Source organism: Nymphalis io, chromosome 9 (assembly GCF_905147045.1).
Source record: "Nymphalis io chromosome 9, ilAglIoxx1.1, whole genome shotgun sequence".
Classification (NCBI taxonomy): domain Eukaryota; kingdom Metazoa; phylum Arthropoda; class Insecta; order Lepidoptera; family Nymphalidae; genus Nymphalis; species Nymphalis io.
The window spans coordinates 12,857,053-12,879,482 of NC_065896.1; the positions used below are offsets into that span (position 1 = coordinate 12,857,053).

General features: G+C 32.9%; 1 protein-coding gene across 1 annotated transcript; it reads right to left on the reverse strand.

Annotated features, from left to right (window-relative positions):
- Nucleotides 1-1,575: 1,575 nt before the first annotated feature.
- Nucleotides 1,576-16,790, reverse strand: LOC126770616 (NAD-dependent L-serine dehydrogenase). Its single transcript, XM_050490101.1, has 6 exons — nt 16,611-16,790; nt 9,855-10,037; nt 7,547-7,664; nt 6,199-6,409; nt 2,258-2,414; nt 1,576-1,757 (listed from the first exon to the last, which is right to left on the reverse strand). The coding sequence occupies exons 1-6, from the start codon at nt 16,740-16,742 to the stop codon at nt 1,596-1,598; spliced, it is 963 nt and encodes a 320-aa protein (XP_050346058.1). The 5' UTR covers nt 16,743-16,790; the 3' UTR covers nt 1,576-1,595.
- Nucleotides 16,791-22,430: the final 5,640 nt, after the last annotated feature.

Genomic DNA, 22,430 nt, shown 5'->3' on the forward strand with positions numbered 1-22,430 from the left:
TTGTTAGAAGCGTTTTTACCCAATTAGCACATTTCATATACAACATTTTCTACTTTATTTAAGTAGGTTTTTACAATCAGTAAATAATAAATAATAACACTCCTTATAGAACAGTTTAGAGTGTTTATATACTATATTATACATATAATTTATATATATATATATATATATATATACATTTTTTATTATCTAACTACTCAAATACAAACTGGCAACATACAAAAAATGTTATTGATATATTTTCAAATTCCGAATAATATTGAGAATGCCGTTCAATTAAAATAAAAAAAGTAATATTACATAGATATTTGATATATCTGATGACTCAGCTTCACATTACTTCTCTCCATTTTTTGTCCTACACGCCCTTATTAAGGACGTCGTTTGTCACTAAACTTGAAGGCCTGACGCGACATCCTTTAAAAACATAAGGGTGCACTTTTCAAACGATAATTACAAGCTAAAAGGAACGAGCGTGACTTTTGATATTCCTGAATGAAACTTAAACGCTCACACGTTAAAAAAAAAACTCACCCAACATGCCTCCGACTTTCATTTATTATCCAGTCACATTAATGTAAGAACTCCTTTGTGCTGAGAAAAATATGATTATGACACAAACCGTCCCTCCTATTGTCCTTTATTCGATTTTTTTCTCGCACAAAAAAAACCTCAATATGGCTCGCCTTTTTGCTGCCTAAGCCCAGCCGGGAAATTAAAAAAGGCTAGTAATCATGGCCGCATTGTCGCTGTCATTTTTATTGTATGTTAGAATTTGGGTGACTATTATGTTATTTAATTATATAATTTAACAATTTAAAGAGGTGATATGGCTCAGTGGCTAGAACATGTGAATTTTATCTGAAGATGTTTCGCGTTCAAATCTGGGCAAGTTATTATAATGAAGATTGCCACGTTGAGAATAAAATTCTTCACATATGTATCCACCAACCTGTAATGGATCGGCGAAGTGAGAGCTATTATATATATGTACTTCTCATGTTTGCGGCCTTATTAACAGTTTAATCAATTACATATTTTTTTTTATCTACACATATATATGATATATAAAAGATTTTATTATTATTAATTAATATTTATTGCCTATAAATTTGAGCTCTTAATATTAGAAATCAAATTATTTTGTTATTAAAAATGCCCGTACGGCCTGAACATGATTTTACAGTTTATTAAGCTTGCTTTAATTAATTACAATAAATCTCCTTCAATGTTCTCGTTTCTTCGAAAATCCCTTAATAAATTACTAATTATCCTCAGGTGTTCCACTTCGGTTATTTTACTTTTATTTATTTATTCGTTTAAAAAATCTCATTGTGCCACATAACCTTTGGATACCTTTAATTTGTAGGCAAACGCTTGTAAGCTTTCGATTTGATGATTAATTAAATCAATCAATATTTTTTAATAATTATAAATAAATTTATAATTGTATCCGTTGGTAAAAAATCATCGGCTTGAATCCAAACAATTTCTCGGAGCAATCTGTGAATAATGCGAAAATATCTCACAATTGACGTAGATTATTTTCAATAGTATAAATAATAAAACTCAAGGTAACTGATATACATTTTATTCTACTTCTTAGTGGCTTCTTCTTTCAAGAGCTGGTATATAAATGAGAAATCCTTCTGTCCGTACCCACGAGATTGCACGATGCGGTATAGTTGAGTTGCAACAGCTCCCAGGGGTATGGGAGACCGGATTCCTAGTGCCATTGAGCTAGCTAGCTCCAAGTCCTGAAAACAATACAATGTTTATAATAATACATATATTATAAATTTGGCAAAATTATATTATAGTTAGTGCAATATCTGCCAGTGCCAGCAGGCACACAATAGACTATCTAGGAATATAACATTATTTTTAAAACTACATTAATTATTGTAAAACATAGTTCATTATATTTAGAGTTTTACATAAATATGTAGTTTTACATAAATATGTAGTTTTACATTTTAAAACTGAAACCAGTTTCACTCAATGGTATTTTTGCAAACATATTATGCTGGTGAAAATATCATATTTATATCGAATAATTTGTCGATCCATCGAAGGGTCCTCCCATAAGTAACACAGTTAAAATCTCTAATCATCAATCATCATACATTTATTTACGTACTTTTAATTTACTACTCAACTAACTACTTCGATATTAAATTCATGAGAAACTGTAGGTACGAAATCTTAATAAGTAAATTTTCTTCATAATTTATCTTACAAAAAAACAAAAACATACCTTAACCATCAGCTCATTCTTGAATCCACCATCGTAGTCCCTGCTGGATGGCGCAGTTGGCACCAACCCAGGAACAGGACAGTACACTTCAGTGGACCATGATCTTGCTGATGAGTTGTTTAGCACATCCAGCAAAACTTTCGGGTCAAGTCCCATTCTAAAAGTTAAATATATTCATTTTATTAAATAAATAGGCGGACTTGCATATGGGCTAGCATATGGGCCACCTGTAAGTGTCAGTAAGTGATCAGTAATGCTCATAGACATATCATATTAGCATTATAAGAAATGTTAATCATCGCTTACATCACCAATGTTCTATCAGCCTTGGGAACTAAGATGTTTTGTCCCTTGTGCCTGAAATTACACTAACTCACTCACCCTTCAAACCGGAACAAAACAATACCAAGTATTGCTGCTTTGCGGTAGAATATCTGATAAGTGGGTGGTACCTACCCAGACGAGTTTGCACAAAGCCCTACCAGTAAAATATCTTATATTAATTTGTCGTATATATAGTAAAGTACTGGTGTTAGGTAACATATGTGTTAGGTCAGGGTTTAAGTTACAGTAACAGTAACAGCCTGTTAATGTCCCACTGCTGGGCTAAGGCCTCCTCTCCCTTTTGAGGAGAAGGTTTAAGTTAAAGGGTTTAAGTTAACTAATCCAAATTTCATCCAAATCCGTTATGTAGATTTCGCGTAAAAGAGAAACAAAGATCAATTGATTCTCATAAACTTTTTTTTAGTAAAGAAAGACTTCAGTGTTTATAATATTGGTATGATATTTCTGATTTTGCATTTTATTAAAAACTTCGAATGAATAAATTTGTTTTTATTTCTCCAATGATTACAAGAGAAATTCTTATCAGCTATGTACAATACTGTATTGTTGGTGCTTAAGGTAAAAACTAAAAGGTGAAAGGTCTTGTTCAGGTCATTAAGCTCTCGATACAACTTTATTTATACGTTCAGACAAATATTTAAATGTTAAAATTCTGGATAACAAGGCTTATAGTTAGACTTAGGTGATTTTTTATTTATTTCATAACCATTTAAAAACTATGAAATTGCTCAGACAATATGTCGGACACGTATTCTTTATCCAACATTTTGGAGAGCTGTTTCAAGTGAATTCAACCCTTTAGCTGTTACAATAGAAATTTTTCAACAGTATTTTTAGAGTGACTCGTAAAATTGCACTTGCGATATTTCACAGAGCGCACGACCTTTTAAAGGACAAGAGCGTACCAAAGTGTACTTTTAAACATTAATAGCACAACGGTTTACCGGTTGCTTAGCAATGTGAAAGGTGCAGGTTCGAATTTGGGCTTATTTTATTCCTACTCCTAACACAAGATTTAATATTAACTGTAGAGTGAAATAATATTAGTAATCTACTACAGTTAGTCTCTTCATTTGAGAAAATGAAAGGCGAAAAGCGAAATGAAATTCAACACGCCAACCAGACGTGAATCTTCAACGAATTGACGACAAATTTCACTTCGACTTGTTTAATAAAAAAAAACCCTACACCCTTTCATTTACATATAAATATGATTGGAAAGGTTTCATTTTGTCCGGACTGTCTGGTAATATAACTGGGATCGGTAGTTTCCTTATGAATTAGGGCTGAGACGATCGGAATATCAATTTGCTTTGACTTCGAAATTCTTGTCACAAATAGCGCATATAACGTTACAATATAATTTATTTATCATTATACAGTAAATTAATTGTAACAAACGTGACATTGTTCGCAAAAGGAAAATACTAATTTTTAGAAATAAAATCAACGTAAACAACAGGCACATGAAAATGTATACTCACAAGGTTTAAAAATATGATAATCATCATTTTTTTACAAAAAAAAATACATCAAAATATCAGAGATAACGTTACGCGACATTTTGTCTGATCTATATACATAATTTATTATACAACCATATCTATTTGTCTTTGCGTTGTTAAATAAACAATTTAGGGAGATCGTAATAAAATTTCTCAATATTGAGTGAACCTCTTAATTACACAAGGAAGGTTTTCTTCAAATCTCATCCACATCTTATAGCTTGGGATAAGCATTAACAATTTACCCAGTGTAGGAAAACAAATATAGAATATATAAAAAAAATTTGAATTAAGAATTACCTAAAAAGCTACGAATACACCAAGTAATTACTGTATGTTGGGATGTAAGAATTACACAAAGCAAAGATGATATAGTCAGCTAATTACGTTATTAGTATGATTAACTACAAAACAAGAGGATACAACCAAGTAAATTGCATTTATGCATCTATCTTACTTAATTAAATTAAGCCGCACGCGTGTCTAGAGATGAAGATAGCTTCGCGTAGGGTTATGGAAATTACGTCTTTAAATAATGCAATACATTATTATAGCAATAACAATATTTAAATGATCTAGTCAATTAATAATCGAAGTCAAGCAATAATAGAATAAACTGGCTAAAATAATTTATAAAATAAAAACTACTAGTAATTTTATTTTACCGTTTATAATGTGATGCTTGTGTCAGAAGTGTGGACGAACCCTAAGTAACAACCTGCAAATGTCCCACTGTTAAGCAAGGAGTCTCCTTTTGAGGATTAGGCTTACAGATACACTATAACATTAACATGTAAGCATTAAACTTATTGATAGTCAAATTAGAAACTACATCAAACTTTACCTTACATCATGAAGATTCAAAAGCACTTGAATAAGTATTTTTATTTCAATATTTATATTAAATAAAGCTTGATTGTTTTTTTTATTATTTGTCTCATTAAAATATACAAGGAACAAATCGCTAGCCCTAGTTCAATGCACGCTAAATATAACCATCATATTATTATAACATCACTTCAAGCAGCCCTACTGAGAAGCTTTTGTTATTACTCCACGTGACTATATTTCCGGCTTTCATGAGAAACTGATGGGCAAATTAACTATAATGAAAAGCTATGAACTCGGACGTCTGTAAATGGTGATTTTCCTTTGATTTATTTTGCACTAAATTTAATGGATATTCGTAGAATAAATCAAAATTAAATACCGTACCTAAGCTAGACACATCAATAAAGGCATTTCTTGCAATAAAATTACTTATACTTACTTATATTATAAATATTGAAAGTCAATTTGTCTGTGCATCTGTTACTTGTTATACCTTATCTGAAACAGCTAACCTAATATATTTTGATGATGTTTGACAAAGAGATAGCGCTTATCTCGGAAAAGAACAAAGAATACTATATTATACCCCCCCCCGCATTTGTTATTCCTGTATGATGCAAATATCAAGTCGTTCAAGTTCGATTTCCAACACGTCACCTATTCAATGCTGTCAAGATCAAAGCAAACAATTTACCGACATAGAATGTCAATCAACTTTTTGCCACATGCTGTCAACGACATAGTAATACTGACAATAAGTTTTAATTGCCTAAAGTAAACGGTCATTGTTTGCAAATTACCAACCCTTGAAATCTTTAGATATACATACATATATGTACATATTGATAGATTTAATTACTGGGCCTTCTCAGGTCAGTAGACTTAAACATGTGAGCTACTAACCAATTATTAATATTTAAAGTATACGCCTTGGCCCTGCAGTGGGACATTCACAGGCTGTTACTTTATTTTTAAAGTATAGTAAATGAAAGTAAAGCCTGTAATTGTCCCACTGTAGGGCTAAGGCCTCTTCTCCCTTTGAGGAGAAGATTTGGAGCTTATAACAACACGCCGCTTCAACGCTGGTTTGGGAGATACATACACATGTGGCAGAAATTACTAGCACGAGATGAATTATAAACACAAATTAAAACATGAAAATTCAGTTATTCTTGACTGGAATTGAATATGCAACCATCATTTAAGATTCACGCGTTCTAACCATTGAGTCATCTCAGAATTTTTTAAATATTTACTCACTTGATGCCCATGTTCATACACTCAGCTGTTGCCATACCAGTGATGCCCATGAGCATATTGTTGCTCAACTTGGCAACTTGTCCGGCTCCACTGCCTCCACAGTGGAAATGCTTGGCTCCCATTGCTTGGAGCATTGGTAGAGATCTGTCAAAATCTTCCTTATTACCACCGACCATGAATGCTAGTGTTGCATTCTGGGCGCCCATTACACCTGCATCAACAAAATATCAATTAATTAAAATATCTTTAATGACGCGATCCTCCTTTCGACATAAGATCTAATCAATATTTTTTATCGAATCATTAATCGATTTTTTTACTGGTGATAAACGTCTTTGTGCAAGCTCGCCTGGGTAGTTACCACCCACTCATCAGAAATTCTACCGCAAAACAGCAGTACTTGCTTTTGTTTTGTTCCGGCTTGAAGAGTGAGTGATACAGTGTAATTACAGGCACAAGGAACATAACATCTTAGTTCCCAAGGTTGGTGACGCATTGGCGATGAAAGCGATGGTTAACATTTCATACAATGCTAATGTCTATGAGCGTTGGTGACCACTTATCATCAGGTGCATATGCTAGACCGCCTACCTATAATATAAAAAAAAAACTAATTTTTAATATGTATGCGAATAATAAAATAATATAAATTGATTATAAACTTGACACAATTTTGTAAGTGGCAATATAATTGCGTAATTATTATTCGTCATATTGTAATTGTATTCAACAGACAAAGGTTAATAAGTTATCGAGCAGTTATATTGTAATCAGTATAACAATAATATGTCACAAGAGGAGCGGAGACGGCGTAGTGGTTAGAATACGTACATCTGACACAAGATTTCAGTTTCAAACCCGGGCAATCAAAACTTTTTTTTAATATTCTTAAATTGTTTATTTATCTCAATTTTAAATAAAGTCAAGGGTTTACTTACTCTAAGGGTTACTAAACATTACATATCTGAAGCGCTATACACCAAAATCGTGACGTATAACCTAAATCGACATGATCCATTTGAACTTTCACGCCGAAGGTTGTGGGTTCGATTCCCACCCAGGACAGACGTGTGTGCATGAATATGTCTGTTTGTCCTGAGTCTGACTGTAATTATCTATATAAATATGTATTTACAAAAGAAAAGAAGTATATGTAGTATATCGGTTGTCTGGTTTCCATAGTACAGGCTCTGTCCCAGGATATTATTAACGTTATGGAATACGAAAAAATCATATAGCAAAATATTGTCTAGCTTACTGTCATGTTTTAATATTACTGGACCGTTCAGGATATTTATACACAATTTATACACAAGTATCATTAAATACAGGTGAAAAAAAAATATACCTCCAGAAACTGGGGCATCAATGAAGCCTACGCCACTCTCGGTAGCGACGGGGAATATCTGCTTGGGCACATTTGGATCCACAGTACTTGAGTCGATGAGTAATGAACCCTTAGGAACCTGAAAAAACCGTTTTTTTTTTTTTTTAATTATTAAATTAAAAATATAAAAATATTTCCAGTGGTTCAAACTGGTTATCCTTAACCTTAGAATACGGGTTCAACGCCGGCAAGCACCACTGAATTTTCACTTTATTTGTGTGTATAATTCATCTCGTGCTCATAATTTCTGACATATGTGTATGTATCTACCAAATCGCATTGGAGCGGGTAGGGCCCAGCAGTAGGACATTAGCTTTTAAAAATTTCCACTACTTTTTTACACAGTCACAAAAGTTAACAGTATTTGTTTGATAGAGTTCATAATGAAAATCAGAAAATGGCTGAAATTTCAACCCATATTTGATAGACTATAGTATTACTAACTATGCTGATATTTAGTTAAATACGAATACAGTTTATAAATCTTGATGTTTATAATTTAGTAAAATATTAGTGATTTTATTATCACTGAAACAATATAGATAAGCTTACAACGTCATTAATTTATAATAGAATTATATTACATTCTTATTAACCATGGGATTGTAGAAACAAAAATTAGATGGCCTTGGAATTATAGAACAATCTCAGAATCCGAATTGGTATATTTAATAAATTCTCTAAAATGACGATTCAGAATTGCTTGTAAAACCCACTTGAATAAAGTATATTCTGATTTGATTTGATATCACTTATTTACGTCAATCTCTAGCGTTGGTATATGGTTGCTTATTCTGACTATATATATACAGTATTTGCGCCCTGATGAATTTTGTTATTTTGTTTGAAACGAGTAACACTATTTTATATTAATTATATCTAAATAATGAAATGTATTTTAATAGTTAGTTTTTTTATATTTGCAACAGCTGTTTAGTTACACACTGATTTCGCTCTTCCTGTCATTATTGATTTGAAAGAAGAAGCCAAGGTATAGTTTAACTAAACAATAACAAATTTTATAAGTAAGGCCGTTAATGTTTTATAGTGCACTATAATAATTGTAAATAATAAATGTGATCAAATGACAAAAACATTAAATTTCATACCTTTTATTACTAAATTTACAAAACATTTACAAATGCAAAAAAAAATCTGATTGTTTATTATTATTACTAACCGAAAAATAACCTTTTTGAAACTAGAATAATTGCCTAAAAATATTTTACGTCGTCGTTCATAAAAATTATTCCGCATTTCTTTTAAAATTGCTAGCGACTTGACTTCTCCGTCTGTTTCAAATAGCCTTTCATCAGGGGCCTATAGAAATTCTGTTTCACTTCAAGAGAGAGCGTAGATTCGTATAAAGAAAACATCGCGATACAGCATTTTTTTTTTAAGTTTTATTTTTCTTTTCATTTTATTTCATCACGTAAATATAGTCTAGCTTTATAAATGATCTTAAAAAGAGTTACTATTATTTAATACTACGGTATTATATTGAAATATTATATTTAAGTCCAGTTGAAATGTGTATGATTTATCTTTGATCAATACAAATAAATGTTTGTATGTATCAAAGATAAATCATTCATTCGGCTGTGAAGAAATACTGGTGAAACTGCAATTTCTCCCAAATGTTCTTGGGCCTAAATTTTTAATATGCCTATCCTTCAATATAAAAGATTTATATAGACGTTTATTCTGCCCGTGCGAAGCCGGGATGGGAAGTCGGGTTACCTACCTATAAATCATGATTGAGAGTAATCAATAATTGGTTGTCAACGTTTGGTGCACTGTATCGAGAAGGAAGTATAGTCTGTGACTTATTGCATAATTTTAAATATTATTCATTTCTGTGTTAACGTGTAAAATACTTTAACTTAGATATAATATTTATGTTTCATTTGTTCAGATACTTTAATAATCAATTTTAAGCGACTTTACTGTACACATATATACTATTTTCGTTTAAAAATAACGTTATTTATATCGAAGGTAGATTTAAAACTTGTCTTGTTTATAGTTTTTATAGTAGAAATTACTGTGACGTAATAAAGTAGTAATTAATAAAGAAGTCTTATAAGAATGATTTATCGGGTAAATTTTTGCTCTGGTAACATTATCAACGAAAAATTTTGTATTACGAATTAAGAGCCTTCATCATTTAATAAACATGTCGTTTCATCATCTAACTTCATCGTCGAATCTTATCGTAATAAATAATTTAATGAAAATCGTAGTACTTCGGATACTTTTTGTTACTTACATGTTTAACAACTCCATCTTGGCCGAGATATGCGTCAAGAACGACTTTGTTGCTAGGAAGTATTGACACAACGACATCAGCGCCATCTACAGCTGCGGCGATTGAGGTAGCACCGGTTACACCGTCCTTGGCGGCGGCTGTCAAAGCATCCTTTGATGGATCGTAGCCACGTACATTGAAGCCCTGAAAGAAAGGTACAGTGTTCTTTTACAACTCTTGTTAACAATCATTTTTTATTCGGCGAAATCAGAAACAATTTTTTTTTTCTTACAAATCAAAAAATATTTACAAAATAAATTGTTAATATGTGCGTTTGAAAATGGAATATAAAAAACGTTAACAAACAGTAATAAATTCGTTTGTATTAATTGGTCGATTATTTAGTTAATACTGGTCCCGTGCCTTTTTACGGAGCAAGTAAAGGGCCTGCGCCTAAACTCTCCGGTCGTGATGGATTTGGCTTATCATCGCGTTAATAGAATGAAGGGAAGGGATTTTTTGCACACACTTGTGCACTATAATAATATTTTTAATTTACATGTAAAAAAAAACCTAAACTTATTAATAAAAATTTATCTCTAAGCTTTACTGAACTCAAGGCAAAAAGAATCGTCAATCACGGTTCTTAACAAATAATATATATACGAACTTATACATAGATGAATTTAGCATTCCTTTTTTGAAATTGGTTAATCCCATATCGAGCATATTATTCGTTATATAACTGATCTTATATAAAGATGAAATAAAACTTATTATCTAGACTTAACCTTGTTGTGCCGTAATGTATAATTAACGTTAAGACTGTTGACAATGTGATAAAAACGAATTGTACAATTTAATTAAAATTATACGTCTGACGTAATTCATAATAATATCAGCACATATATAGTTCCTGTACTGTTACATTACACCTAACGCTGACGGAAATTCGGAAACATATAAGAAGAACACATTGCCCTTCAGTGAGATATATAAGCATGGTAGGTGCACGCGGATAAATCATTATAATTGTTTTCTAACTATCTTAGTTTCATATTACAAATTGCGACGCCGTTCAATGTTTGTACGCTACTTGAAACATTTAAACCAACTCATATTGCTATAACAATAGGTTTAGTCTACACTAATTGTTTTTTTTTAATTTGAAATAAGAAACTGATGGTAAGTCACCCATAGACAATAGTAATGTAAGAAATATTACAATAAAATTCAGCTTGAGATTAAACATGCAATCTTCGATTAAGATTGAAGTAGTCTAACCACTGTGACATCACGTAACCCTTACTTGAGCCAAGATTCCCGAATTTCATCTACCTGCCCATCCTCGTATCACGTCAAAGTAATATGAAATAATTGAACTCTCGTTATTGATATCGAAGTACGTAAGCGACTTTATAACAATAATATAAGGCTAATGTATTTTTCATTACTATTCGACCTTAAACATTAACGCGAAAAGCGCCCATCTGCATTATTTAACATAATATTTGCATTAATTGAACTGATTTTAATTTTAAATACCAGTAAAAGCCAGTATTAAATGGTTTCTCAGACTTTTTAGGGTTCAACTTCTAAATAGAAATGATGATCATCTGATCATGTGAATATTTTAAGTACATTAAGGATTGATAATAATTATTGTAGCGGGTATCCGTCCGTTCCAGCTTTTGCTTAATTTTTGATGTGTGTATGATAGAGTAAATTACTAATCGGTAGCGATAGATGGTGTTGATTGAATTTCTCACATTCCTAAATCGCGCTGTCTAGATTCGCTTCCGAGTATACATAGTGTAGTAAGTTTTTATCTTTAAATGATAAAATACGTTTTAAAAAAGACATAAGTTCGGTGTGAACAATATCTATTTGCGTGCTTTGGGGGAATACGCTCCAAACCTTCTCCTCAAAATGAGGAGAGGAGGCCTTTAGCCCAGCAGTGGGACATTCACAGGCTGTTTCGGTTCGGTCGGTTTCGGTGCCTTGGGGGTAAGACCAGCTCGAATGCCGTGACGGTAAACGGAATAACGCTTTCTTACGACGTTATTCTCCCTCTCCGCTTCGGCTTTCTACTCCCTTGTGTGTGCGTGGCACGTGCTCTAAATACTTCGTAGCTTTGCCGTGTATGTATTGCACACGCAATTGGAGATCAATTCAAACAATTTGTAACCGTTACGATTCTATATACGATTACGATAATGTTTAGATACGATTGCAATAAAGTTATAATTTACTAGTAGAACCAGTCCGTTTTCTTACTCTGTTTTTCAACCGATTTCCTATATTTTTTGTCTGATATTTGTTTGCAACCTTTAGTATTATCAATAACTTAATTTCAAGTTTTTAAGTATAATTATGGTCGAATTTCGACTACTGACGATACACTAGTAAAATTAATTCCTACATGTGCGGAATCAACAGAATTTAACATGACTCGAATGCAAGTTTTTTGCTTTCTTAGTCCTTATACAGTTTGATTACCCGTTTTAAATTTTTAATTGTGAAAGCGATTTCAAATGGATCGCTTTCAGTGCGATCAAATATTAGTTTATGACATTTATGCGTTATTTTTATCGGCATTTCAAGGAAATTACTCTTTTGAACTGAAATTTTTCTTCTGATATAATTAATTAAAAGTAATAAACCAACTTATTTTTGCTGACAATTTTTATTTTTATTATTTACTTGTAATCAACAGCGATACAGAAATTTTTGTACAGTCATTACTAAAGGCCGCATAGGATAGGAAGTGTTTATATGTACAATAGAAAACAATTGTGCGTGAAAATAATATGCGTGCGCGCGTGTGTGCGTTTGTGTGTATGTGTATACATATATAACGGAACTGCTACATATTTTAAAGTTTGTAGATCCTCACGTCATAGGTTCAATTCTCGGATCAGATAAATAAAAAGTTATCGAATAGTTCTGACAAGAAATCCAATAAGACCAACTAGTTTCGAAACATCTATACCGCAATAAGCACATAAAGTCTTCGGTTACGCGTCAGCGGCGATGTCGGTTTTGCCGTCCCTTTGTATTATCATGACGGAACAGTGCGTACTTGTATTTGTTCACAAATACGCAGCATCTGGATCTACTCTTTGAGATTCTTTAATATTCTGTCAAGAGGAGTTCATATTATAACAATTAAGCATGAACTCAAAATCAATTTCAAAGTGCGAAATATTAACAAAAAAAATATATACAGGTTCAAAAGATTAATTAAATTAATACATACTTCGTCTAAGAAGTCGCTTTTATTCCTCTATCATTAACTATACTAATTACTCTTTAGCGTTAATAATTAATGCAAAATAATTTATTTAAATTTTATATACTTTTTATTAACAAATGACTCTTTCACTTAAAAATCCTCATGAAACATAATTATTGTACAGTTTTATATCATTTTTAGCGTCTGAGTGTTCATCATTTAGGATAAATACTATCTGTGCGGTCATACCGATTGCAACGACATCAACCATTCGTTATCACGTTGCTATTATCATTTAAAACTCCGCGATAACATATACATTAATACAAACATTTATTGTATTCACTCTGATATTAACTAAACTTGCGTTTCAAGGGCAAAGTTATATGTATATTTGTGACATTTATATTTGTGTGCGAGGTGAAAGGCTGAAAGACAAAGAGACAAGTGGACTTAGTATGTGTTATCACTCATGTCAGTGAATGCATGATTGTATAATTGTATGAATGAACATGAAACTCTTAGTATGAGAACAACTATTAAATGTCAATTGTTCGTCTTTTCCATTTTATTAGCAGTGTTAATAAAGGCAAATTTATTCATTAAAAACGTATAAACCAGTTATTTTCAAGCGAACATACCTATTCTGACATTAGGCTGTTCTACAATAACAAATTTGAAACTTAGCATGATCTCGATAGTAAAATGCCTAAAAATGATATGCTATAGTGTCACAAAATATTTTGCTGAACAAATATCCAATGTATTTATTTATGCTCTTGGCTGTCCATGGTATGCGAAATATCCTTCTCCAAAACCACTTTATAGAACGCCTATCTTTTTCCGAACGTCTATCTTTGTCCGGATCGTCCAGTATTCCGTTCCATAGAGCAATATTGAGCAAAGAAACATAAGGGTAAGCTTTTTCTTGGTTTACCGGACACGGCTGCTTCGGTAAGTACCTGCACAAGATTGCGCGGCGGGAAATGTCACCTTACGATACTAATGTCGATTACGACACGGCGCAACACACCACCCCGCGCGTGGGGGCCCCAGAGGCATTCCCCTGCGGCAGTTGTCGGCGGAGACCTCTCTTTGCCGAGTATCATCAACGCGATGCTCGAAAGCGATGGTAATCCCCCTAGAGAATGGAGGCCTGCATAGGCAGGCCGCCCGTCAGAGTGTCACGATAGCATGCGCAAGCGATCCCGTGGCGCTCCTCGTTATGACGGAAAGGGTACCGCTGATTTTTTAGTGGGTATTCCGAGCCCCACATACCCCCCCCCCCACTGTTTACGTGGGGAAAACGCGTAATGCGTTTTTCGAAAAAAAAACCTTTTTCTAGGCGGTGTTAGAAGCTTTCCGAGCTTGTCAAATATATGTTAGTCTGCTCATAGCAGACTTGACCATTTGTGTCTGACCATTTTATTTTTCTTGTTCACTTTCTCCCTGAATGAAATCCGAGGTACACAAATTCCTTTACAAATTCTATCTCCAAAAGTTTTCTAGTCCTAGAATTGACCAGTTCTGTCGATGAGCATTACTTTAGTCTTTTACTTATTGATAGAGAGTCCAAGTACTCCACTCTCATATTCTACTCATCAGCATTCGTAGATTTTTACCATAGTAGATCAGATTTTCGAACGTAGATAGCGATTACTGCTAAATGCTTTCCACCATAGCACGCGATCATGCTTTGTACAATAGCAATTTTTATTTGTTCCTCAATGGCAATGATTCTTTTTTTTTATAGAAGTGGAAGGTGGACGAGCATATGGGCGACCTGATGGTAAGTGGTCACCAAAGCCCTTAGACATTGGCATTGTAAGAAATGTCAATTATCGCTTACATAGCCAATGCGCCACCAACCTTGGAGACTAAGATTTTATGTCCCTTGTGCCTGTAATTACACTGGCTCACTCACCTTTCAAACCGGAACACAACAGTATCAAGTACTGCTGTTTTGCGGTAGAATATCTGATGAGTGGGTGGTACCTGACCAGATGAGTAAGCACATGCAAATAAAGCTTTGAAGGTGATTTAAATTAATAAATGCGTATTGATTCACAGTATTTAGTATATTTATAATCGATTTAAATAGGTATAATAGATTCATTTATAAACTTTAACCGCATCAAAATTACGATGTCATTATCGTTGTCTCCATTCAAACGTTAAATCAGATAACACTTAAACTGACAATATTATGTTCGTCAACATTTAAACGAGTAATTCAATTATCTTCCGAAAATATATAATAGGGAAATCAAATTAATATTACAATCTAAAGTAACTTCTAAATGTCCCACTGCTGGGCTAGCTTCTCGCCTTTTGAGGAGAAGGTTCCCAGCTGGGATACACATGCTGTTCATATGCATATGACACATGCAGCTTTCCTCACGATGTTTTCCTAGCCTACTCGGCTCGAAATGAATAAAAAAACACAAATGAAGCACGTGGAAATTCTGTGGTGCATGCATACGTTTCAACTCGCAATGATCGAATACGATTCACAACTGATTAAAATCGTATCGATCACGTTTTTATTTTGAAATTTTAAGCTTAATCTGGGAGACTCGAATTGATTTCGTTTATACTGAAAAAACTTATTGATATTTATTTCGTTCATCTTATATAGATGTACTTATACAACCATATTATTTAAACAAGTTCTATGTTACAAAATTATTATCACCATCGATTTTCTGACTATATATTTAAATAAAATATATTTTAATGAATGTAGTAAGTAGCTATTTGTATGCAAATTATGTAAAGTTTTTATCACATATTATGGCGTAAAAGAACCGAGATAGCACAGCGTTGACTTTAGTTTGAGCTTAACCAAAGTTTGCAGATTCAAATCCAAGTAAGCACTTCTCAGTGGTACATTATCATGTGCTTAATTTTAGTGGCGATTAAAAACATCACAAGGGATCTGCATGTATTGCGTGGTGGAATATGCTCCAAATCTTCTTTTAAAATAACTTTACACAAATATGAAATGTTTGATTTACTGAAATGTTAGAATTTGTAAAACATGTTCCAATAATTTAAATTCACGTAAATAAGCCATCGTTTTAAAAATACAAAATTAAAAGTCGGTGTTTGTATCGCCTACGCATTAATAATAAATATTGAAAGTCTAACAAACTAATATAAGAAACTTAAGTTTGAACGAGCTAAGGGATAATATTATATATAATTAGGTACTTAAATGTATTATCGATTGTACGCATATATACATATACGGCAAAGCTTTAAGAAAATAATTTGATACTCGCAATCGTAAAAAACTAACTTACGTAAATACGCTATTTTAATCTTTCTATCCTTTAAATGTTATAATTATTGGAGTAAATATCGCATATCACGTTTTAACATTGCAATATCGTGTACCGTCGAGTTTCGAATTATAACTACATAATAAGTCAATACCAGAACAGGCGTATTAGTTTAATATAAATGCGACCAATTGTCAGTTAATAGAATATAATTAAGAATACGAATCGATAGAATGAATATATTAAAATTTTAATTACCTTTTTGACAAGATTTGCCGCCATATAACCTCCCATGTTCCCAAGGCCGAGGAAAGCGACATTTTTATCTGTCTTCGAGCTGTAATTCCTCGTGGACACAATAAAACACCGGCTGATCGTACGCGCCGCCATTTTGTATGCTATGAATAACACGTTCGTTACCGGCGTGTGCGCAACGCGACTGGCTATGGGCTGGCATAGCAGCAACGGGTTCTCGCACACGTTGTTTACAATAAATTAATCTATGATAAGAATTATAATTTGTGTTTGTTCTTAATTCCTGTATGTTTTCGCATTACGTAAATTGTTTAAAACAGACAATTTATTGGTCTAATTAACTCTTATCACTAGTACCTATCTAGTCTAAATTAATAAAAATAGTTTTATTCTTAAGATAAAGCAAATTAACTAGTTGCTGTTATCTTAAGAATAAATATTATATTCAATTCATTATCTGATGATTGCAGATTCAAACCGGGCGTTCTCAGCTGTTAACGAAAACATTGTTAGGCAACCTGCATGGGTCGAATGTTGAGTCACTTCAATGTGTCTCCACGAACCCGCACTGGAGCAGGTTTGTGGAATAAGCTCCAAGCCTCCTCAAAAGGAAATGAAATCTTAGTCCAGCGATTGCATATTTATAAACATTAATCTTTATTTATTATGCGAAAAACCACTTTAAAGCACGTTTTGTTCTTTAAAATGATACCTCAATTAAGTTTTTTATTAAATAGATTATATTACAAAGCTATCTGGAGTCGAACATACGCGTCAAACGTCTAACACATAATGTCTTCAGTATTTGAAATTGTTTAAAAACCAAAGTTCATCGAAGGATAGGACGTCTGCATCGAAGTTGACTGAGAAGTGATTTAACACTGCCAGCATATTATAGATACTTTATTAAGTATATACTTTTAATAAATAATTTAATTTTTCATTAGTTATTATAACAACTGCAACCTAAGGTGTGTAGCTAAAAGTTGAAAGATTGTGTTGATATTGTGTTTTAGAAGCATGTGTTTTTTTTTATAGAATAGGAAGGCGGACGAGCATATGGGCCACCTGATGGTAAGTGGTCACCAACGCTCTTAGACATTGGCATTGTAAGAAATGTCAACCATCGCTTACATATCCAATGCGCCACCAACCTTGGGAACTAAGATTTTATGTCCCTTGTGCCTGTAATTACACTGGCTCACTCACCCTTCAAACCGGAACACAACAATATCAAGTATTGCTGTTTTGCGGTAGAATATCTGATGAGTGGGTGGTACCTACCCAGACGAGCTTGCACAAAGCCCTACCACCAGTAAGTGTATGTGTATGTGTGTGTTTACACATGTGCTACAGCAGCAGGTTTTATAAAATTGTAATCATATGTGGCTGTACTTTAGTAATAAGTAATAACTGTACAAACATTTCTGTAACGCTGTTGATTACAAGGAAAAATAAATAAATAAATAAAACTCTGCGATGCTTGACCGGGTTTGAATCGCTGTCGACCAACTCCAATTTTCCTTTTGCCAGTAACAAAAAGCGATATAACTCAAACTGCCAATATTGTAGATATTAGATTATCAATATGCTTCCAAAAATGGTACCTAAAGCTATAAATTTACTATAAAACAAGGGCTAATTAAAATCATACGAATAATTAAATGGTTAGTACTTCGTGGTATAGCTCAATAATGAATAAATTGTAATTAAAAAAAATCCATATCTACTATACTACCTTCTCATACTAAGCTGCCAGGACGAACTGTTCATCTCTCCCATTGCAGCTATCAATGATACATCAAGCATACTAATAATATTTCTGTTGCTATGATAAAAGCGTACGTAAGGAATGTTAATAGTGTGTAATCGACCTAATAGTGCGTTGTTTATTCATAGATTCGGGCCACTCAAGGTTACATGACATCAGAGAAGGCGTTACATTTATTATTATAATCTAAAACACGGAAACCTGTATTTGAATATTATCAAATGGATTTTTATTCTTATATTTTTAATTCCTGTATTATTTTTACGAAATTCCAAATACTGATTGCAAACAAATAACTTTATAATTGTCTGTGAAACTCTTGCTTTAGTAAAGATATTGAGTTTTAATTATGACTGTAAAAATATTTATTTAAAATGGTAATAAAATGTATTATCGAAAAAAACCTTGTATCGAAAAATGTATTTTTTTTTTATTAGACGTAATTGCTATTTATTTAATTGAGGCAAATATATGATAGGTGCGAGTAATAAGGCCTGTCGGCTAATAAGGCTTTAATAACAAAAATGGTATTTAAAAAGATCGTATGCACTCGAAGTCATCCTTGTAGGTAGTTAACTCTCATAAATGTCGCTTCAAACTTGTCGCTACCTGTTTGCTTGCTCTCTGCCACCAAAGTTACGTTATTTGTCGTGAGGAGCAGTTGAGCGACTCAAATAATAAGAATTCGTCCAAATCAATTGTGAGTATTTTTTTAAATATTATGCTTATATTTACCCTTTAGTTTTCTTTTATTCTTGGTTTCTATGAACTTGATGTTTAAAAATGTATCATGAGTCTAATAATGATTTATTTAATCTTTATTTATACATGATCAGCGGGTATTAAGACCTACCGAAATTTTTCGTAGGCCTTATTACCTATTATTATAAAAAAAGTCAAGATGGCCCAGTGGTAAGGACGCGTGAATCTTAACCGATGAACGTGGGTTCAAACCGGGGCAAGCACCTCTGAATTTTCATGTGCTTAGTTTCTGTTTATAATTCATCTCGTGCTTTTCGGTGAAGGAAAACATCGTGAGGAAACCTGCATGTGTCTTATTTCATCGAAATTCTGCCACATGTGTATTCCACCAACCCGCATTGGAGCAGCGTGGTGGAATACTTGCCTTCCCAAAGGTTGTGGGTTCGATTCCCACCTAGGACAGACATTTGTGAGCATAAACATGTCTGTTTGTCCTTAGTATGGATGTAATTATCTACATAACTATGTATTTACAAAAGAAAAGTAGTATATGTAGTATATCAGTTGTCTGGTTTCTATAGTACAAGCTCTGCTTAGTTTGGAATCTGATGGCTGTGTGTCAATAATGTTCCAGGATATTATTTATTATTTATTTATCTAATGAAATATTTTATATCAATCATTCGAGATTTCAATCAGCATTTTGCGTAATATTTACTGGTGGTAGAGCTTTGTGCAAGCTCGTCTGGGTAAGGACCACCCACTCATCAGATATTCTACCGCAAAACAGCAGTACTTGGTATTGTTGTGTTCGGTTTGAAGGGTCAGTGAGCCAGTGTAATTATAGGCACAAGGGACATAACATCTTATTTCCCAAGGTTGGTGGCGCATTGGTGATATAAACGATGGTTAACATTTCTTACAATGACAATGTCTAAGGGCGTTGGTGACCACTTACCATCAGGTGGCCCGTATGCTCGTCCGCCTTCCTATTCTATAAAAAAAAACTTTCTTCTTTTTATTTACGGCTCGGTCATTGGACTTATATAAATTTTGGCTTTGAAATTTCTGGGATACTACTACCAACGTGTTCATCAATGTGTCTATCTGATGTTTTCGTCTATTCTTTCTTTATTCGTTCGAGGGCCTGTATGGGCATCTTGCGACTTGCTGGCATTATACACTATAACAAACACACACAAATAGACTAAATTGTTGTACTTTCTGATGAAAAGCGGTATACCGATAATTTATTTCTTCTTTAAGTATTACAATCATAAAACGCGTATATATTTCTTATAAATAAAAAAAAAATGCAGAATGAAATGTCAAAATGACGCGACGTTTCTCGTGAGTTGCGCATGTTAGATGAAATTCGATAATGCGGACGTAACGCCATCTGTCATTGAACACTATGAATATACAAAACAAATTGCATAAAAATCGGTCGAGCCCTTTCGGATGAGTTCGACCACGAACACCGTGACACGAGATTTTTGTATATTAGAAGATTAATATTACTACAATATAATATACGTATAATATATTATATAAATACAATAGTATATAAGACGTAATCCAACATTGGCGAAAAAAATTTTTTTTCTTAATATATAATATTATATTCATGTATTTCTTTTATAATGGCTGTTCATATCCACTAAATATATACTGATCTATCTATTAGTTACTATAAATACACTTATATACCAAACATTTTGGAGTATATACATATCGCATTATCCAGTGAACTGATTGTATCAACATTTTGTATTCAATTCGCCTGTGACCTAGATAAGGTCTAAGTATATAAGGCTATAAGGCATACAAGTTACGGGTAAATATACAGTTATACGAGTTCCTTGAATTCTTGAATTCCAGTAATGTTGGATCAAATTCAACTGAAACGTCAAACTAGCACCAAACTAAACTAAAACCTCGTGAATTTCTCAACATCAAATGTGAACTTATACATACGGATTCAAGTAATTAAAAATTGATATTAATGTAATTCTGATATCTTAATAAAATAGTAATATTATAATCTATTAATTTTAAGCTATGTACAATCATTTTATAACATATAAAATTAAAAAGAAAAACGAAATACGCATTACAAATTTATTGAAAAAACACGTCGTCTAAAAGATTGTCCTGTGGCATTGTACTCAAGACGCTGGCACTATTGCCTCTCTGCACCGCTAGTCTCAGCCTTTGGGCTAACTAATTTAAAAACCTTGTAAGTGAAGATTATCCATATGACATAATACGTATACTCTATTCCAATCGGAGTAGGAATAAAGGTAAAAAAACCGTAGATTTACAAATTGGCTGCGATTTTCTAATTGTTCTGCTGTATTATGCACTATAAACAGTTCTTGATTAATTTACTTTCATTTATAATACAACACTATTCCCCTTAACTAGTTATAACCACATTAATTTAACTATCGAAGTTCCGATTACAACTTCGCGGACATTGAAAACGCCATTTTTACGCGAATCCATAGTGAATATCATAAATTATTCAAGATCTCAACCAATGATATCGCGACAATTGATATCGGTGACCAATGATATCGATGTTTAAGTTGTTTATTTAGGTTAACTCCTCGTGTGGTTGGCTATAGGCTCTAGATTGTAACTTGAAATCGCGGGTTCGAATTAGCAAACTATCGTGTTTCTATACGGTTATGTATTTATGTTAGGAATATGTCAGATTTTTAAAAAGTACTTAATTGTCTATGGTCTCATACTATGTGTCTGTCATATATGATATGTCTGTTAAGTCAGTGGCAATCAACAAGTAAATAGTGAATAGTTAAATAGGATAAAATCTGTAACAATAATACAGTTTTAAATTAATTATATTCGGACTAAAATAACAAATGATCAAATGTTACAGGTTAGGAAAGATCTTTTTTAAAAAAAGCCCTCGTACCCGCTCAGCTTAAGTTAAAACGGATTGCGAATTTTCAGACGCATGAAAGTAAAGTCATATTTACACATACATACGTGCATACCCAAAGTGACCGGAAGTTTGCCTTGGTAAGCTCTGTGTCTCATTCGCCTAAGTACTCATGATAAAAGTTCATTTTTGAAATAATATACAATATCCATTGATATATATTAAGATATAAATTAAGGCATATTAAGGTATGAACATCTTCTTCTTCTTCGTCGTGACACTCATGTCAGAGCGGTCGTGGTCGCCATGAAGTATTATAAATTATTCGGCGCAGATGTTATTTGCCTCACGAATCGATGAACATGTAAAAAATCTTAATTTTCCGCTACCAAAAGTATCCGCCCGTACATGTATATGACGCAATTTCTTAATCGCAATTAAT

Bases quoted from the DNA above. Each gene is read 5' to 3' on its own strand.
- LOC126770616 (XM_050490101.1), bottom strand. From the start codon at position 16,742: ATGGCGGCGCGTACGATCAGCCGGTGTTTTATTGTGTCCACGAGGAAT. The intron at 7,665-9,854 runs GTAAGTAACAAA...CGGTTTTTTCAG, and splicing joins AAGATGGAGTTGTTAAACAT to GTTCCTAAGGGTTCATTACT. The intron at 1,758-2,257 runs GTATGTTTTTGT...TATTGTTTTCAG, and splicing joins AGAATGAGCTGATGGTTAAG to GACTTGGAGCTAGCTAGCTC.